At 43.1% G+C, this 19,888-nt stretch overlaps 1 protein-coding gene across 7 annotated transcripts in view; it reads right to left on the bottom strand.

Moving 5' to 3' along the window:
- Nucleotides 1–19,888, bottom strand: part of LOC110493231 (uncharacterized) — a 121,357-nt gene that overhangs the window by 35,222 nt on the left and 66,247 nt on the right. For all 7 annotated transcript variants that reach the window (XR_016487963.1, XM_090205706.1, XM_090205702.1 and 4 more), the window contains 26 exons: nucleotides 19,592–19,618; nucleotides 19,400–19,453; nucleotides 19,189–19,260; nucleotides 19,046–19,105; nucleotides 18,014–18,049; nucleotides 17,849–17,893; nucleotides 17,718–17,753; nucleotides 17,392–17,436; nucleotides 17,152–17,187; nucleotides 16,965–17,000; nucleotides 16,761–16,793; nucleotides 16,556–16,627; nucleotides 16,279–16,338; nucleotides 14,515–14,550; nucleotides 14,274–14,354; nucleotides 8,969–9,004; nucleotides 8,356–8,400; nucleotides 6,597–6,668; nucleotides 6,242–6,286; nucleotides 6,115–6,150; nucleotides 5,883–5,924; nucleotides 5,682–5,762; nucleotides 4,455–4,490; nucleotides 4,248–4,283; nucleotides 3,722–3,802; nucleotides 3,563–3,598 (listed from right to left, as the gene is read on the bottom strand). Coding sequence is in view for 6 of the 7 variants with exons in the window: in XM_090205706.1 (XP_090061832.1) it covers nucleotides 3,563–3,598; nucleotides 3,722–3,802; nucleotides 4,248–4,283; nucleotides 4,455–4,490; nucleotides 5,682–5,762; nucleotides 5,883–5,924; nucleotides 6,115–6,150; nucleotides 6,242–6,286; nucleotides 6,597–6,668; nucleotides 8,356–8,400; nucleotides 8,969–9,004; nucleotides 14,274–14,354; nucleotides 14,515–14,550; nucleotides 16,279–16,338; nucleotides 16,556–16,627; nucleotides 16,761–16,793; nucleotides 16,965–17,000; nucleotides 17,152–17,187; nucleotides 17,392–17,436; nucleotides 17,718–17,753; nucleotides 17,849–17,893; nucleotides 18,014–18,049; nucleotides 19,046–19,105; nucleotides 19,189–19,260; nucleotides 19,400–19,453; nucleotides 19,592–19,618 (1,275 nt within the window). In the remaining variant the exon portion in view is untranslated. The remainder of the gene's footprint in view (nucleotides 1–3,562; nucleotides 3,599–3,721; nucleotides 3,803–4,247; nucleotides 4,284–4,454; nucleotides 4,491–5,681; nucleotides 5,763–5,882; nucleotides 5,925–6,114; nucleotides 6,151–6,241; nucleotides 6,287–6,596; nucleotides 6,669–8,355; nucleotides 8,401–8,968; nucleotides 9,005–14,273; nucleotides 14,355–14,514; nucleotides 14,551–16,278; nucleotides 16,339–16,555; nucleotides 16,628–16,760; nucleotides 16,794–16,964; nucleotides 17,001–17,151; nucleotides 17,188–17,391; nucleotides 17,437–17,717; nucleotides 17,754–17,848; nucleotides 17,894–18,013; nucleotides 18,050–19,045; nucleotides 19,106–19,188; nucleotides 19,261–19,399; nucleotides 19,454–19,591; nucleotides 19,619–19,888) is intronic.

The following is a 19,888-nucleotide window of genomic DNA, read 5'->3' as shown; positions in this document are numbered from 1 at the left end:
TATGTTGTTGATGTAAATTGAGAAGAGCGTATAGCCTAGGATCGAGTCTTGGGGTACTCCCTTGGTGACATACTCCTTAGCCGGCCCACAAGAATGGAATGGTCTACCGTATCAAAGGCTTTGGCCAAGTCAATAAAAACATGAATTAGAATCAAGGACAATGGTGACATCATTTAGGACCTTTAAGGTTGCATTGAACCAGATGTTTTTAGGGGTTCTTTAACACCTCAGACTCAGTGACTGCCTGCAGGGAGAAACTTTGTAGTGGGACAGGGGAAAAATAGTGAGGAGCATTAGGGATAGTTCCGTATTAGAAGGGGTGGGAGATGAGGAAATGTTAGACGGGCAAGGAGGCATGGCTGAGTCAAATAGGAATCCAGACATAATGAAGTGGCGATTAAAGAGCTCAGCCATGTGCTCCTTGTCAGTAACAACCACATCATCAACATTAAGGGACATGGGCAGATGTGAGGAGGAGGGTTAATTCTCCAGGTCTTTAACTGTTTTCCAGAACGTCTTGGGGTGAGGCCCACAGAGAGAGAACTGCTCCTTAAAGTAACTAACTTTGGCCTTCTGGATAGCCTGAGTGCATTTATTTATCATTTGCCTGAACAAGAGCCAGTCTGCCAAATGAAATTCTTGAGGTGGAGTTACTCTGCCAGATCACGGTCGAACCTGAGCCTGAACCTGTTTTTAATTATAATTTTCTTTATGGGGCATGTTTGTTAACAATACCGCTGAAAATACCAAAAAAGAAAGACTAAGCCTCTTCGACAGAGGGGATTCTATACCAATTTACAGAGGTCATGAAGGCTTGCTCTTTAAAGTTTTTTTTAGCAAGCGTCAATGACAAGTCAGGACAGGTTGTTTCATTGAGCAGCCATTACGAACACAGGCTGTAAAACAGTGATCACTAAGGTCAATACAGAAAACAGCAGGCTGATACCTATCAGGATTATTTGTGTAGCTGTTTCTAGGTGTTTGGAGTCATACCTTGTGGGATTGGTAATAATCCGAGAAAGATTTAGGGAGTCCCATTGCTTTAGGACTTGGTCAGGTGCTTTAAGCATATCCCAGTTTAGGTCACCTAGCAGGACACATTCAGACTTAGTGTAAGGGGCCAGGAGAGATCTTAGGGCAGGTAGGGTACAGGCCGCTGCTGATGGTTAATGCTTAAAAACAGCAAATCAAATTGATTGTAGACAGACTTGGTGGAGACAACCGAGCACTGAAGGTGATCCTTGGTAAAGATTGCCACTCCACCTCCTTTGAAGATCTGTCTTGTCAAAAAAGGTTATAACCAGAAAAGTTCACATCAGTGTTGAAAACACTCTTTCTTAACCACGTTTCAGTAATGACCAACACATCTGGATTGGTGCTGTGAACCCACACTTTAAATGTATCCATTTTAGGTAATAGGCTTGAAGTGTCAATTTGCAGAAAACCCAGACTTTTACGAGAGCAGAAATCAGTGAAACAGATATCAGAGAACAAGTCTGAATTGGGGCTAGCAACAGTAGATGGGCTAGGGTGTATATGCACATTTCCAGATATCATCAGCAGTAATACAATCAGGGCATGGCAGAGGACTGGAAGAACTCTGCAGTGTTGATTGTTTATGACATTTGGATGTGCATCAGATGGCAACAAGATAATATTGTACAGCAATTTCATCAGATAACATGAATACAAAGCCGGCGAGAGGTAGTTAGAATACGATGGGAGGCCAAGAGTCTGTGTAACCAATAGAGTCAGAGTCCAGAGCTTGGGAACAAACATAGTCTGTCACACCATTGGATAAATAAGCAAGTTCACAGTCAATAAAGCACTGTTGATTGTAGCCTATAGAATGTTGTCGCACTCCTTTTCAATGGCTGTTCGAAGTTGCTGGTTATTGGCGGGAACTGGAACATGCTGTCGTACACGTCGATCCAGAGCATCCCAAACATGTGCAGCCATGGAAGAACTGGGATATTTTCAGTTTCCAGGAATTGTGTACAGATCCTTGCGCCACTGGGGTATGCATTATCATGCTGAAACATGAGGTGATGGTGGCGGATGAATGGCCCGACAATGGGCCTCAGGATCTTGTCAAGGAGCATTCAAATTGCCATCGATAAAATGCAATTGTGTTCGTTGTCTGTAGTTTATGCCTGCCCATACCATAACCTCACCACCACGGGGCACTCTGTTCACAACACTGACATCAGCAAACAGCTCACCCACACAACGCCATACTATCTGCTCGGTACAGTTGAAAGCGGGATTCATCCATTCCTACAGGGTGCCAGTGGCCATCGAAGGTGAGCATTGGCCCACTGAAGTCGGGTTACGACGCCGAACTGCAGTCAGGTCAAGACCCTGGTGAGGACGACGGGCACGCAGATGAGTTTCCCTGAAATGGTTTCTGACAGTTTGTGCAGAAATTATTTGTTTGTGCAAACTCACAGTTTCATCTGCTGTCTGGGTGGCTGGTCTCAGACGGTCCTGCAGGTGAAGAAGCCGGATGTGGAGGTCCTGGGCTGGCATGGTTACACATAGTCTGCGGTTGTGAGGCCGGCTGGAAGTACTGCCAAATTCTCTAAAATGATGTTGGAGGCGGCTTATAGTAGAGAAATTAACATCAACTTATCTGGCAACAGCTCTGGTGGACATTCCAGAGGTCAGCATGCCAATTGCATGCTTCTTCAAAACTTGAGACATCAGTAGCATTGTGTTGTGTGACAAAACTGCACATTTTAGGGTGGCCTTTTATTTTCTCCAGCACAAGGTGCACCTGTGCAATGATCATGCTGTTTAATCAGCTTCTTGATATGCCACACCAGTCAGGTAGATGGATTACTTTGGCAATGGAGAAATGCTCACTAACAGGGATGTAAACAAATTTGTGCACAACATTTAAGAGAAATACGCTTTTTCAGCTCATGAAACATGGGACCAACACTTTACATGTTGCGTTTATATTTTTGTTCCACGTACATTGACATTTTAGTAATTTGGCAGATGCGATACTATCCTGAAGCTGAAAGCAAGAGGCAAAGGGTCGCCCAAAATCTGTCCGCGCAGATTAAGCAGATTTGTTCTGCTTAACGCTATAAGCAAGTGAGGTGTTTTTGTCTGGAGGGCAATGTGAAAGTGACAATTTGTTTAAGATGAAAGTGAATTGCTATTTTGATAGCTGAGGCTTATTTGATTTCATAATGCTTTGGTTGTTACGAGTGTATTGATACGTTTTCTACAAAAGATCATCAGAATGTTCCCACCTGATCTCGCCTCCTCCCACCTGCCTTTCACCTTTGCAGACATGTATTTCCATTGTTAAAGCGGCCAGTGGACCATCAATATAATAGATCATCTTTGCATGAAGTCCGTTCTCATTTCTTAATGGGACCTCTCCAAGGTTCAGATAAGACAAATGGTAACAGCTCCACTCACTGACTTTAACAGACTAATGAATGTACCAGAGAGCCACACAAGCCAGCAGAAGCGCAGCCCTCTGGGACTGGGGTTGTGCACCCCGAGTCTAGGGGTTGATTCTGGCCTGGAGAACATTGGTACTCACATCTCTTCCTGGATCCCCTAGTTTCCCTGGGTCTCCCTGTAACACCAAGGGAAAATAATTGAGATACAACTAAAGACAGTAATGTGTATGTCATGTTCACAGTACCCTGAGAATCTACAGCTGTTGTAATGTCTGTATGACAGAGACAGAGGTACTGACCCTCAGGCCGGCCGTTCCTGGTGCCCCTGGTTTGCCATCCAGACCATTGCGTCCATCCAGCCCAGACGCACCTCTCTCTCCCTACAGAGAGGAGCACACATGATGCATAGAGTATGATCAGATTAAGGGCTGCACAGTGGTTGTATTGGACCTGGGAACATTTTGCACAAGAGGATAAAACTCTACTACTACTGTGAAAAGGCAATTCAGTGCTCCAGCGTCATTACTCAGAGTTAGTTCAATGTTTGAAAATTACTACGGTGAGGTATTTTTTAGGATGCAGAGCATGTGTGTATACAGTAGTAAGTTGTATGTCTCAGGCTATGGTGATGTTATGAGCAGGCCCCACTGAGCTTCATCCCACTGGGAATCTGCAGACTGGTAAACAGGATCCGGTGGAATGAAGGACAGCGCAACCTGCCAATCACCAGCCAGTTTGGAGAACCATATCCTATCAGGATTTGTCAATTAGAAAATCTGCCTGTGTGAGAATGTGAGAAGTCACTGTAGCATGTGTTGTTCAGACCTTCTCTCCTGGGCCTCCTCTCTCTCCTGTGTCACCCTGGATAAAAATAAAAAAAGAGCCATGAGTGAAATAGAGAGAGGGGAGGAGAGAAGCATAGAGTGATTAGACAGAGACAAACATTAGAGATAGACATACAGGCAGACAGAAAGACAGACACACTTGACAGAAAAACAGACAGACACACATGACAGACAGACAGTGACTTACTCTCGACCCTGGAGGTCCACGCTGTCCCTCGAGACCCTACACAGACAAACAACAGAGCAGGTGAGACAGAGAAGACACAGGGTAAGAATTACACACACTACAGCACACAGACAGACAGACAGCCATCACAGGTCAGTATACTCAGTAACCGCCGAAGCTTAGGTTTCTCAAGAAACTAGATTTGGAAGGATAGCCCCGTAAGACTCTGCTTAAAGTTTAGAGGTAGTTTAGAGGCAGTGACCCATCAAGGGTACTTATCCATTGAAAACGTGTCATCCTACAAATACCTAGGTATATGGTTGGATGACAAGGTTTCTTTAAACCCAATTAGAAATTGTGTTTTTATTTTCGTAATAAGGCTTGCTTCCCCCTTATAGCTAGAAAGGAGCCGAGTGGCGCAGCGGTCTAAGGCACTGTATCTCAGCGCTACAGACCCTGGTTTGATTCAAGGCTGTACCACAACCGACCGTGGTTGGGAGTCCCATAGGGCGGCGTAAAATTGGCCCAACGTCGCCTGGGTTTGGCCGGGGTAGGCCGTCATTGTAAATAATAATTTGTTCTTATCTGACTTACCTAGTTAAATAAAAGGTCAAAATAAATAAAAAAGCTTGTTCAGGCCACTTTTCTCTCTGTAATTGATTATGGTGACTTGTTGTATATGCATGCAGCCTCAACAGTCTTACAGAGACGGGACTCTGTTTATCATGCATCCTTGCGCTTTATTACAAATGCCAAGTCACTCACCCACCATTGCACCTTTTACCAAATGGTGAGTTGGACCTCACTTTATATGGCACTAAGCTAAATTTGTATGTGTTCATCTACAGAATGTGTTCATCTACAAAGCCCTTTTGAGTAAACTTCCTCTTCACCTCTGTAGTCTGGTCACCATACCCGGTCTGCTAGGTGGTTGCTACTTAAAGTCCTCAGGACATTTACAGTATTAGGCAAGACTGCCTTCTCGTCTTGTGCATGGAATAGTCTACAATCTATGCTTCATCTAGATACGTTAGCGCCACTGAATTCATTTAAAATGTTGATGAGAGACTGTTACAGAATAGTTTTTTTTAGGCTGGATCATGTTGTTGTATGTTTTAATTCTGTAATGTATTGATTGTTGCTGCCTTCTTGGCCAGGTCTCCCTTGAAAAAGAGACTCTGGGTCTCAATGGGCTTTTCCTGGTTAAATAAAGGTTAGATAAGAGACAGAGACAGCAGTCTTACTCACCCGGAGCCCCGCAGCCCCTGAGGACCCTGCCTCGCCCTTCTGACCTTTGCCCCCATGCTCTCCCGGGTCACCAGCATCTCCCTAGACACAGGAAGTGATGTCAGACACTGGGAGGTTAGGTGTACTGAGAGAGAGCTGTGCTGTATACATACAAAGATGTGTTCGTACAATGTTAGAAGTAAGTAAAGGACATCTACATACCTTTTCTCCTCTTTCTCCTTTAAGCTTTTGCTCTGTATCGCCCTGTAGAAGTTAGAGACAGAGAGATGTAGGTAGCTATGTGGTTCTGATTGCTCATTCAGTTAGTACGGTGCTTGTAATACTATTTCTTTGGTATGATTCTCACAAGGGCCATATTTGTTGACTGAAAGTCACATTTAGCCTCTGCTAAATGAACATATTGTTAAAGAGTTATAATCTTATCAGGACTCACCACCTTCCCTGGAGGTCCTGGGCGGCCTTGAGCTCCCTATTGTGTCATAAACAACATACAGTTTTGTTACTTTGAGCAGATTGGAACTATTCTATCAGATTAGATAACAAACAGCATAACCTCTGACCTCAACTCCTTTCTCTCCTCTTGGTCCAATAGGTCCTGGGCTGCCCTGTGGATGACACACCATACACATCACACCACACACACACAAACTGTCACTAAAGACAGACACCAACTGCTACTGTATTACTCACAGTAACCAACACAAATACTGACACATATAGAGTATCAGATGAATCTGGCAGAAGAGTGTCACATTAATTATTGACTGATTCATGGGTGTACAGAAGTGTCACGTCACAAACATGTGTCTCACATGTCTTCCATGCTCTCAATAATTTTTACACAGAAGACACAGACAGTATATCAGCTCAATCTGTCAGAGGAGTGTCACATTGTCACATAAACATGTGTCTCACATTACGTCCATGCTCTCCAGGGTCTCCCAGGTCTCCCTTCTCTCCTGCTCGTCCAGGCTGACCCGCAAGGCCCTGAGGACGGGGGATAAAACCCACACAGATTATGTTTAGTTACCATGGTAGTCCTAAAAACATCTTAGAAAAGAAAGGAAAAGCTGCACACTGATGGCTCAGATGCAAAACTGCATTTAATCAACAACAGCTAAGCGGTCTTCATCAGGATTTCATCTGTCCTGACAACATCCACTTCATATCATGTTGGTCATGGTTCATCAAATCAAATTTTATTGGTCACATACACATGGTTAGCAGATGTTATTGCGAGTGTGGCGAAATGCTTGTGCTTCTTGTTCCGACAGTGCAGCAATATCTAACAAGTAATAAGTAACAATTTCACAACAAATACCTAATACACACAAATCTAAGTAAAGGAATTTATAAATATATGGATAAGCAATTTCACTGATTGATCACTAATGTAGGTAATGATCTATCACCATATACAGTACAGCAAGACGATTCTGAAAAGAGGGCATAAAGAGAGTTTTTTTATGTTTTATAGTGCCCCCTCTCATTGAAGCCATGGAAATTCAAGGCCGACTGCGGTAATGCAGGCATTGTAAGCAGAAAACAGGATCCCCCATTATAGTGAATGGAAAAATGGCAATCTTCATGGTCAATCTTTGTGTAAATCTACACTGAACAAAAATATAAACCAACATGTAAAGTGTTGGTCCCATGTTTCATGAGCTGAAATAAAATATCCCAGACATTTTTCATACGCACAAAAAGCTAATTTCTTCTTTGCCAAGATAACCCATCCACCTGGCATGTCAAGAAGCTGATTAAACAGCATGATAATTACACAGGTTCACCTTGTGCTGGGGACAATAAAAGGCCACTCTTAAAAGTGCAGTCTAGTCACACAACACAATGCCACAGATGTCTCAGGTTTTAAGAGAACGTGCAATTGGCATGCTGACTGCAGGAATGTCCACCAGAGCTGTTGCCAGAGAATTGAATGTTAATTTCTCTACCAGAAGCCAACTCCAACATCATTTTAGAGAATTTGGCAGTATGTCCAAATGGCCTCAACCGGAGACCACGTGTATGGCATTGTGTGGGCGAGCGGTTTGCTGATGTCGACATTGTGAACAGAGTGCCCCATGGTGGTGGCGAGGTTATGGTATGGGCAGGCATAAACTATGGACAATAAACACAATTGCATTTTATCAATGGCAATTTGAATGCATAGAGATACCATGACGAGATCCTTTTAATGGTCTCTATGACCAAAAAATCATACCTGTATTCCCAGTCATGTGAAATCCATAGATTAGGGCCAAATTCATTTATTTCAATTGACTGATTTCCTTATATGAACTGTAACTCAGTAAAATCTTTGAAATTGTTGCATGTTGCATTTATATATTTTTTTTAAATTATGCATGGTACAAAAAATGATATGTCCTTGAACCAAATCTTTTAAAATCACACACAGAAAAAGATAAGGATAATTTAGTTGCCAATGGCAGCCTGCAGTACACAGGTCAGCCTTCAACAATGAGAGGAGGCAGCACTGAGCTAGCCTGCAACGTCCATTCCAGGAGTAGCTCAAACGGTGCATGTCTCCTTGAGACACCATCTTAACCGACTTCATTTGGCTTCAATATGCTATTGGAATGAATGGTGTCATGTGATCAATGGCTTTGTCCATTAATTTACACCATGTATGTGACACAGACATGTGACTACTCACCCTTAGTCCTCTCTCCCCTGCCTTCCCTGGGAGTCCAGACTCCCCCTGGTGGAGAGAGCGAGAACAGATGGAAAATTAGAGAGACCGATGGAGGAGAGGAAGATGGGAAGGAGGAAGTGAGGAGACATAGAAACAGATACATGCTATTGTCTACTATTGTCTCTAGTCTCCACCAATCCCCTGTCAGATGAGCAGAGGGTCTGAGGCGTGACTAAATCATGTTACAATAATACACATCTCTCACTCACCAATATTAATAAAGAGAATGGTTGCCAGAGAGAGAGAAGTGGCATTCAAACATGGAACACTTTGAATGGAACTGATAGAACCAGATAAGGCAATAAGGGAGTGACAGAGAGAGACAGAGAGATAGAGACAGAAACAGATCGCGAGAACTTTGGAACTTTTATGAGTAAAATGTTTACAGTAAATGTATTAATTGTTTATTTCACATTTGTTTATTACCTATTTCACTTAAAAAAATATGTTTCCAATGCCAATAAAGACCTTAAATTGAATTGAATTGAAAGAGAGAGAGAGAGAAAAAGAGATATCATGGTTTGTCACAGGACAAATGATATATAGAGAGCTGGAAGGAGAGATTGTTTCTTACGGGAGTGCCTTCGTCACCCTTGTCTCCTTTGGCTCCCTGCAAAACACAGTGATCCATAATTTAGTCCCATCATAGGGGGAGAACACCACACTGACACAGTCAAAATACATCAAACTTTTAAAACTGAACCCCACAACATCACATAGGGCAATGGTAAGAATTCAGACCCCTTCCCCTTTTCCACATTTTGTTGCGTTACAGCCGTATTATAAAATTGATTAAATACAATTTTTCCTCATCAATCTACACACAATACCCCATAATGACAACGCGAAAACAAGTTTAGAACACTCCTTAGCACATTACTTAAAAAAAAAAAACTGAAATACTTTATTTACATAAGTATTCAGACCCTTTGATATGACACTCGAAATTGAGCTCAGGCGCATCCTGTTTTCAATTGATCATCCTTGAGATGTTTCTCCAACTTGATTTGAGTCCAGCTGTGGTAAATTCAATTGATTGGACATGATTTGGAAAGGCACATACCTGTCTATATAAGGTCCTACAGTTGACAATGCATGTCAGAGCAAAAACCAAGTCATGAGGTTGAAGGAATTGTCCGTAGAGCTCCAAGACAGGATTGTGACGAGACACAGATCTGGCGAAGGGTACCAAAAAATGTCTGCAACCTTGAAGGTCCCCAAGAACACAGTCATTCTTAAACGGAATAAGTTTTGAACCACCAAGACTCTTCCTAGAACTGGACACCCAGCTAAACTGAGCAATTGGGAGAGCAGGGCCTTGGTCAGGGAGGTGATCAAGAACCTGATGGTCTCTCTGACAGAGCTCCTGAGTTCCTCGGTGGAGATGGGATAACCTCCCAGAAGGACAACCATCTCTGCAGCACTCCACCAATCAGGCCTTTATGGTAGAGTGATCTAGAAGAGCTCCCTTCGGTCTCAACGTAGACTTTGATCTGAAGCCATTCTTGTGATTATTGTGACTTTGCCATTGTAATTGTTTGTAAGCTTGTGTAGTCAAATTAATTTATGATCGTATGCTATCCATTTGTTGTTTGTATGCCGTTCTTTGTATGCCATTTTAATATTTGATAATTAACCAATGATATTAGGCCAAATCAAATCAAAATCAAATCAAATCAATTTATATAGCCCTTCGTACATCAGCTGATATCTCAAAGTGCTGTACAGAAACCCAGCCTAAAACCCCAAACAGCAAGCAATGCAGGTGTAGAAGCACGGTGGCTAGGAAAAACTACCTAGAAAGACTCTCTTGGCCATGATTACAGACACCTGTGTCTTTTGCCACTACATAAACGAGTCATCCCGCAGTGTTTGTGATTATACCCTGATGAAGACAGCTTGGCTGTCGAAACGTTGGTAATTAAATTATTGCATCTGAGCTCCAAGAGTGTGCGGCTCTCTTTTATCTTTATGGTAAAGTGGCCCGACAGAAGCCACCCCTCAGTAAAAGGCACATGACAGCTTGGAGTTTTCCAAAAGGGACCTGAAGGACTCTTAGACCATGAGAAACAAGATTCTCTGGTCTGATGAAACCAAGATTGAACTAATCGGCCTGAATGCCAAGCGTCACATCTGGATGAAACCTGGCACCATCTCTAAGGTGAAGCATGGTGGTGGCAGCATCATGCTGTGGGGATGTTTTTCAGCGGTAGGGACTGGGAGACTAGTCTGGATTGAGGGAAAGATGAACTTAGCAAATCCTTGATGAAGAGCGCTCAGGACCTCAGACTAAGAAAAAAAGGTTCACCTACCAACAGGACAACGACCCTAAACACACAGCCAAGACAACGCAGGAGTGGCTTTGGGACAACTATTAGAATGTCCTTGAGTGGCCCAGCCAGAGCCCAGACTTGAAGCCGATTGAACATCTCTGGAGAGACCTGAAAATACCTGTCCAGCGACGCTCCCCATCCAACCTGACAGAGCTTGAGAGCATCTGCAGAGAAGAATGGGAGAAACTCCCCAAATACAGGTGTGCCAAGCTTGTAGTGTCATACCCAAGAAGACTAGAGGCTGTAATCGCTGCCAAAGGTGCTTCAACAAAGTACTGAGTTAAGGGTCTGAATACTTAGGTAAATGTGATATTTCCGTTTTTTATTTGTCAAATTTCTAAAAAACAGTTTTTGCTTTGACATTATGGGGTATTGTGTGTAGATTGATGAGGGGAAAACAATTTAATACAATACTTTAGAATAAGGTTGTAACGTAACAAAATGTGGGGAAAAAGTAAAGTGGGTTTGAATAATTCCTGAATGCACTGTATACAGAAAAGAGATTGCGGTAGACATGAAATAGACTTAGTAGTAGTAGTAGTATTGAGTAGTTGTAGTAACAGTCATTAGTGGTGATGTACCTCTAGTGTCATCAGGGTATGAGGGGGAGAGAGATAGAAAGAAAGCCTTATATGATTGGTTAGGTTATCGTTATATCATAACAACACTTACACAACAAAGAGGTCAGAATTAGACACACTGTATTAGTACAGTTATTAGTTGCACTGGAATGGCAGTATGACATTCATTCCCTTTGTGGTAGTCTTGAATAACATACTAATAGTTTAATTGTCACCAACCCATTCCTAGTCAATCACCAAACATTTCTGTGAAAAACCCAACGATAAAGCCTTGCGTTCCTATTTCTTTTATTTGTTTCACGCTGTTGGTGGTAGATGCACTTGATTCCGCAGCCCTAGCATCAGGAAGGCAAATGTTCCCATTTTGAACAATTTCATGTAGAACTTCGCCTACCCTTGTCAGGCCTAGAGGGAAAATCAAGTGCACTTATAGGCCTACCACTGGCCAATCAGATAGATCACCGTGTCTGCACAGTTTCCTTGCACTATAGACTGTAAAAAGGACCCTCGAACAGATTTGAAAACTTTTAAAACCATGACTAGAGAGAGACTCAATGAATACAGCAAAGAGCTGCTGAGTTTATGAGTAAGTTCATGTTTCATTTGTTATTCAGCACTGCCAACACACAAAAAATGTTGCCTGCATTACAGTCAGCTATATCGGTCTGTTAATACAGGACTAGTAAAGGCCCAGTGCACCACTTTGTTTGCCCGCACTCCAGTCAGCTATATCGGTCCGTTAATACAGGACTAGTAAAGGCCCAGTGCACCACTTTGTTTGCCCGCACTACAGTCAGCTATATCGGTCCGTTAATACAGGACTAGTAAAGGCCCAGTGCACCACTTTGTTTGCCCGCACTACAGTCAGCTATATCGGTCTGTTAATACAGGACTAGTAAAGGCCCAGTGCAACACTTTGTTTGCCCGCACTCCAGTCAGCTATATCGGTCTGTTAATACAGGACTAGTAAAGGCCCAGTGCACCACTTTGTTTGCCCGCACTACAGTCAGCTATATCGGTCTGTTAATACAGGACTAGTAAAGGCCCAGTGCACCACTTTGTTTGCCCGCACTACAGTCAGCTATATCGGTCTGTTAATACAGGACTAGTAAAGGCCCAGTGCACCACTTTGTTTTCCTGCACTACAGTCAGCTATATCGGTCCGTTAATACAGGACTAGTAAAGGCCCAGTGCACTACTTTTGTAAGAATAAATAAATAAATAAATAATAAAAAAAAAATATATATATATATATATATACAAAAATGTACATTCTTACTTTTCAGGGCCTGCTGCAGCAACCTCAGCATCCCTACTTCCTGTGGCTATGTTTAAATTGTTATTATTGGCAGCTTGTGTCTTTTTTTATATCAAGAAATATTTCACTTTCTCTGGCCATAGAAGTAACAACATTAATTGGTGCATGAAGCAGAAATAATGCAGTGTGACTTAAGTTTTGCCATCAGCTAAAAGTCTGGCCCTTTTCTCATGGAGGAAGGGAGAGAGCCGGGACGGTGAGTCGGGTGAGAGGCAGCCTCACCGCTGTTCCCTCCCTCCCCTTAGACTGACCATCAGATGCAGGGCATCAGTCCAGCAAAAAGCTATTTATTATGCTCACTCAGCTGTGCCTCACAAGTAATACAACAAACGATATATTACCAGTGTGATCATATACCTACAATTTTTAAATGTAATGTCAAAATGGTCTGAAAAGAACAACATTGGCAGTGCAATTCAAGTGTAGCCAAAATGCAGTGATAATATACAGTCGTGGCCAAAAGTTTTGAGAATGGCACAAATATTAATTTTCACAAAGTTTTCTGCTTCAGTGTCTTTAGATATTTTTGTCAGATGTTACTATGGAATACTGAAGTATAATTACAAGAATTTCATAAGTGTCAAGGGCTTTTATTGACAATTACATGAATTTGATGCAAAGAGTCAATATTTGCAGTGTTGACCCTTCTTTTTCAAGACCTCTGCAATCTGCCCTGGCATGCTGTCAATTAACTTCTGGGCCACATACTGACTGATGGCAGCCCATTCTTGCATAATCAATGCTTGGAGTTTGTCAGAATTTGTGGATTTTTGTTTGTCCACCCTCCTCTTGAGGATTGACCAAAAGTTCTCAATGGGATTATGGTTCTTGGGAGTTTCCTGGCCATGGACCCAAAATATCAATGTTTTGTTCCCCGAGCCACTTAGTTATCACTTTTGCCTTATGGCAAGGTGCTCCATCATGCTGGAAAAGGCATTGTTCGTCACCAAACTGTTCCTGGATGGTTGGGAGAAGTCAGCTGGTCCTTTTGTGGCAGGGCTGAAATGCAGTGCAAATGTTTTTTTGCAATTCAGTTCATTTGCATGGCAACGAGGGACTTTGCAATTCATTGCAATTCATCTGATCACTCTTCATAACATTCTGGAGTATATGCAAATTGCCACCATACAAACTGAGGCAGCAGACTTTGTGAAAATTTATATTTGTGTCATTCTCAAAACTTTTGGCCACGACTGTATTGGTCCTGTAGCCTACTGCACGAACCTCATCACTGCAGAACTGTTTTTAATTGGTTAATGTTGCATAGGCTTACATTTTTGAAGTCATGTTTTTAAAGAAATCTGAGCGGTAGATCTCGGGTTGCATTTCGGCTCAGAAAGTGATTTTGGCTCAGAAAAGGTTGGTGACTACTGCTCTAGGTTGATTGAACTGGAGAAATAAAAGTGTAGATGTAAAAAGGTAATGGGCCCAGTAGTGAAGAAGCAGAGTTTGAGAAAATACAATAGGTATAACATAATAGTAGTATAGTTATAACAGAGTAGTAGTATTAGAGTGATAACAGGTCGTTAGCGCAGTAAGTGACTACTATTGAAACAGGGATGATTTGCATTGGGTGCGTGATAGTATAACATGCAGGGGTTTGGCAGAGGGGAAAAGCTCCAGGGTGGAATGGGTAGTGTCTCAGACCTCTTTCCCAGGGATGCCATTCTTTCCTGCGGGTCCGGCTCGTCCTGTCTCCCCTCTCTCTCCTGGTTCACCTGAATCCCCCTACAACACCAATAAGAACACATCAGCTGGACACGACACAGTAGTTTTACTATGAGAAAGCTAAGAATTACTTACAAGAATGTACAAGTTACTTTATGAGAAAGCAACACTGATGCAACAGAAATACTAAATAGAAGTTCAAATAAAAAAAGTGTCTCACCTTGATCCCCAGTCTTCCAGCTAAGCCAGAGAGTCCCTAAAGGGGAAAGAACATGTTTAGGTGTTTACAGACTGTCAGTCTGAGTATGTAGGACATGACCTACATGCTGAGCATCTTTCAGCAGCTACACAGGGAAGCTCAATGAATGATACATATGTTTTACAATATACCTTTGGGGGCTTTCTGCAGAGACAGTACCAGTCAAAAGTTGGGACACCCCATCTCATTCAAGGGTTTTTCTTTATTTTGACTATTTTCTACATTGTAGAATAACAGTGAAGACATCAAAACTATGTTAAACAAATCAGAACGACAGATTTTTACCTCGGGGATTCGATCTAGCAAACTTTCGGTTAATGGCCCAACACTCTAACCACTAGGCTACCTACCACCCCTTCATAAGTTAGTCACCGGGAATGCATTTAAATTAACAGGTGTGCCTTGTTAAAAATGTATTTGTGGAATTTCTTTCTTTCTTAATGATTTTAAGCCAATCAGTTGTGTTGTGACAAGGTAGGGGTGGTATACAGAAGATAGCCCTATTTGGTAAAAGACCAAGTCCATATTATGGCAAGAACAGCTCAAATAAGCAAAGAGAAACGGCAGTCCATTATTACTTCAAGACATGAAGGTCAGTCAATCCAGAAAATTTAAAGAACTTTGAAAGTTTCTACAAGTGCAGTAAAAACCATCAAGCGCTGTGATGAAACTGGCATTCAGGAGGACTGCCACAGGAAAGGAAGACCTAAAGATACCTCTGCTGCAAAGGATATGTTCATTAGAGTTACCAGCCTCAGAAATTGCAGCCCAAAAAAATGCTTCACAGAGTTCAAGTAACAGACACATCTCAACATCAACTGTTCAGAGGAGACTGCGTGAATCAGGCCTTCATGGTCAAATTGCTGAAAAGAAACCACTACTAAAGGACACCAATAAGAATACAAGACTTGCTTGGGCCAAGAAACACAATGGACATTAGACGCAATGGACATTAGACTGGTGGAAATCTGTCCTTTGGTCTGAGTCCAAATCTGAGATTTTTGGTTACAACCGCCATGTCTTTGTGAGACACAGAGTAGGTGAACGGATGATCTTCGCATGTGTGGTTCCCACCGTGAAGCATGGAGGAGGAGGTGTGATGGTGTGCGGGTGCTTTGCTGGTGACACTGTCAGTGATTTATTTAGAATTCAAGGCACACTTAACCAGCATGGCTACCACAGCATTCTGCAGCGATGCACCATCCCATCTGGTTGCGCTTAGTGGGACTATCATTTGTTTTTTAACAGGACAATGACGCAATACACCTCCAGGCTGTGTAAGGGCTATTTGACCAAGGACAGTGATGAAGTGCTGCATCAGATGACCTGGCATCCACAATCATCTGACCTCAACCCAATTGAGATAGTTTGGGTTGAGCTGGACCACAGAGTGACAGGAAAGCAGCCAACAAGTGTTCAGCATATGTGGGAACTCCTTCAAGAATGTTGGAAACGCATTCCAGGTGAAGCTGGTTGAGAATGCCAAGAGTGTGCAAAGCTTTCATCAAGGCAACGGGTGGCTACTTTGAAGAATCTCAAATATAAAATATATTTGATTTGTTTAACACTTTTTTGGTTACTACATGATTCCATATCTTATTTCATAGTTTGATGTCTTCACTATTATTCTACAATGTAGAAAACAATAAAGAAAAAAATGTATATCAAGGAGATTTGTAGCTTAGATAAAGACTGATAAATTATCACTGCTTCCTCTGAACTCACCCGATCCCCCTGCTCTCCTTTAGATCCAGCCTGGCCAGGAGAGCCAGTACCTGGGGAACCCTGGAAGAATGAAAGAGGAGAGAAATTAGAGAATGAGAGACAGTGAGTAACAGAAAGACAGATGAACAGCATAAAACACTGATACCCGCTTGCATTGAGAACATCATTAAATCCCCTGTACACACACACATGCCGAGCACAAACACACACCACCGAAGGGCATGGAGTGCCTGTTTCATGCAGCGCACCATCATGTAACCTGTGGGTACCAACTCACTTTTTCACCTTTCTGGGCTGGATCGCCCTTCTGGCCCCTGGGCCCCTCTGGACCTGGCAGACCCGGCTCACCCTGAGGAAAGAGAGGAGAGGGGGAAGAGAGAATGAGTCTATGGAGAAATTGTTGTAACTGTGTCCAGTACATCAACATATCAACCATTAATATGGAGATGGGAAGTATGAGGAAGTAAAAGTGAGAAACTTGCCTGTTCACCTTTCTTCCCACCTAATCCTGGCCCCTGGATGTGTAGAAATATACAAAAGGAGGAAATATCATTACATTGACCAATACTGATCTCTGCCTTTTCAATTACTGTAGAGAAGTACTTCCATAAAAATCCATAAAAATAAAACATATCGGTCCATCTAATTATGAGGCATCAAAATAAACCATGTATGAGGTGACTCACACTCCGGCCAGGTTCTCCTTTAGCGCCCTCACTGCCCTGGAGACAGACAGGTTAGGGTGTTTTTATCTGATGTTCATCTATGTTTAGTTGATGTCATTGTTCTGATTACATTACATAGTTCACTCATGTTTATTTTGTGGAGATTCAATTTAAATGATCAGAGTCAGTCAGACTGTATTAGCCTCACCTTCTCTCCTGGTAATCCACTGGTGCCAGGCAAACCCTGTGAGCAAGTCAACACACACTTACTCACATACACACACACATGACTCACACACTCACACATTGTAATAAAATTTCACAAATATCTAAAGACTCTGCATGCATCATCAAATCCTATAACTGAACAACATCAATCAATAGTGGTGGGTCACGATGTGAAGATGACTCAAATCATGTAGAGGTACAGTAAGACATGGTTACTCACCCTCAGGCCTGGAGCCCCTGGAGAGCCTGGCTGTCCACTCTCCCCCTGAAACACACAGCGCCACACTGTGGTCAGAACAACACACTGCATGACAACCCTCAGCAGGCATTTCCGATACCTGTGACCTTCATGCTAATACAAATGGATTCGGTTCAGTGTAGGAGTAAAAGTGAGCGAGCAAGGATAAGGATAAATACTAGTGAACACATGAAAACGGAAAACAAATGTGAAACTCCTATACTGTAGCTGTACAATATCTAGCGTCATGGTCATGAACAAGGTCACAGTGAAAAGAGGCATAACCAAATGCATGGTACTGTACTCACCCTCTCCGCTGCCAAGCCAGCAAGTCCTCTCTCCCCCTGGAAAGACAACACAGTCAGTTACAACCCACAGCAGACAAACCAGTTTAACAGCCGCAGTCTAACTGGGTTAGAGGGGCTGTATCCATACTCACCCTGTCACCTTGTGATCCAGGCTCACCTGGCTGGCCCCGGTCCCCCTGAGAAGATAGAGAGAGCAGGGTCATCCATCCACCCAAACCCACCCAACCACCCAAATATACATTCTATCATACATTCCCAAACATGGAGATTTGATTCAATGTTTTGCATTGTCTAACCTTGAGTCCAATGCTCCCAGCAGGCCCACGGGGACCCTAAAACACACAAACGTGTTGGAATATGTTGTACATGACTTGAGTATGTCCTTCGTTTTACAGTAAAAATATATCTATGTACGCATGTATGTACTGTACAAAAGTATGTGGACACCCTTTCAAATTAGTGGATTTGGCTATTTCAGTCACACCCGTTGCTGACAGGTGTATAAAATTGAGCACACAGCCATATGATCTCCATAGACAAGCAGTGGCAGTAGAATGGCCTTACTGAAGAAAGAGCTCAGTGACTCTCAACGTGGCACCGTCATAGCATGCCACCTTTCCAACAAGTCAGTTAGTAAAATGTCTGCCCTGCTAGAGCTGCCCCAGTCAACTGTAAGTGCTGTTATTGTGAAGTGGAAACGTCTAGAAGCAACAACGTCTCAGCCGCGAAGTGGTAGGACACACAAGCTCACAGAACGGGACCGGCGAGTGCTGAAGCACGTAGAGCGTAAAAATTGTCTGTCCTCGGTTGCAACACTCACTACCGAGTTCCAAACTGCCTCTGGAAGCAACATCAGCACAATAAATGTTAGTTGGGAGCTTCATGAAATGTGTTCTCATGGCCGAGCAGCTGCACACAAGCCTAAGATCACCATGTGAAATGCTAAGGGTCGGCTGGAGTGGCTCACTGCCATTGGACTCTGGAGCACTTAAAAAGCATTCTCTGGAGTGATGAATCACACTTCACCATCTGGCAGTCCGTTTGGGTTTTGGCGGATGCCAGGAGAACGCTACCTGCATAGTGCCAACTGTACAGTTTGGTGGAGTCGGAATAATGGTCTGGCGCTGTTTTTCAGGGTTTGGGCAAGGCCCCTTAGCTCCAGTGAAGGGAAATCTTAACGCTACAGCATACAGTGACATTCTAGTTGAGTCTGTGCTTCCAACATTGTGGCAACAGTTTGGGAAAGGACCTTTCCAGTAACAAAATGTGGAAAAAGTCAAGGGGTCTGAATACTTCCCGAATGCACTGTATGTAAATGTGTATCCTACCCGATCACCAGGCTCTCCTGCCTTCCCAGCCAGTCCTGGCAACCCCTCTGCACTCTCCCCCTGAAACATACAAAACACTCAGTACACACGCATATACTGTACATACACAGGCGCACACACACAGGCACACACACAGTACCAACCTTGTCTCCTTTGGCTCCTTGTTGTCCTGTAGATCCTCTGAGACCCTGAGCTCCTGGGTTTCCATTAGACCCCTGAACACAACAAGATATGGTAAATAAGTCAGTTATGGTAACACATCAAACCATAGATGTGTACAGTATAATTGTCACCCCAGAGATCTGCAGGATACAAATGTAGGCACATATACAAAAAGACACACGTCGAGCTTACCGGTGATCCCTTCTCCCCCTTCACAGCCAAGCCACTGCCCACTCCTGGAGGTCCCTGTCAGCAGGACAAACAGACACACAGACAGAGAGAGACAGATAACAGAGAGGTCACAATCAGTATGCCCCATCATTCCTCCAGAGATGTATGCAATGAATCTACAAGACAAGCTAGGGATAGCCCTGTACGACTCACCCTCTCTCCGGTGCTGCCCTTGTCTCCCTGAAAGGAGAGAGGGAGAGGAAGAGAGTGAGAGAGAGAGAGAGGGATAGAGAGAGAGAGATAGAGAGAGAGGGGGATAGAGAGAGAGAGAGAGAGAGAGAGAGAGAGAGAGAGAGAGAGAGAGATTGAAATGATTAGTGATTGAGCTTTGTAGTTTCGCAGACTCTACATCCCAGTATAGGAATACATTTGAATTCTAGACACGCACACGTGCGCCAACACACACCCACAGAAACACGCACACAATGCCAGTCTACTGCACTATGACAA

This window comes from Oncorhynchus mykiss, chromosome 17, assembly GCF_057628025.1.
Source record: "Oncorhynchus mykiss isolate SJ-2025 chromosome 17, ASM5762802v1, whole genome shotgun sequence".
Lineage (NCBI taxonomy): Eukaryota > Metazoa > Chordata > Actinopteri > Salmoniformes > Salmonidae > Oncorhynchus > Oncorhynchus mykiss.
The sequence above is the reverse complement of the archived record's forward strand: the minus strand, read 5'-3'. Positions and strand labels throughout refer to the sequence as shown.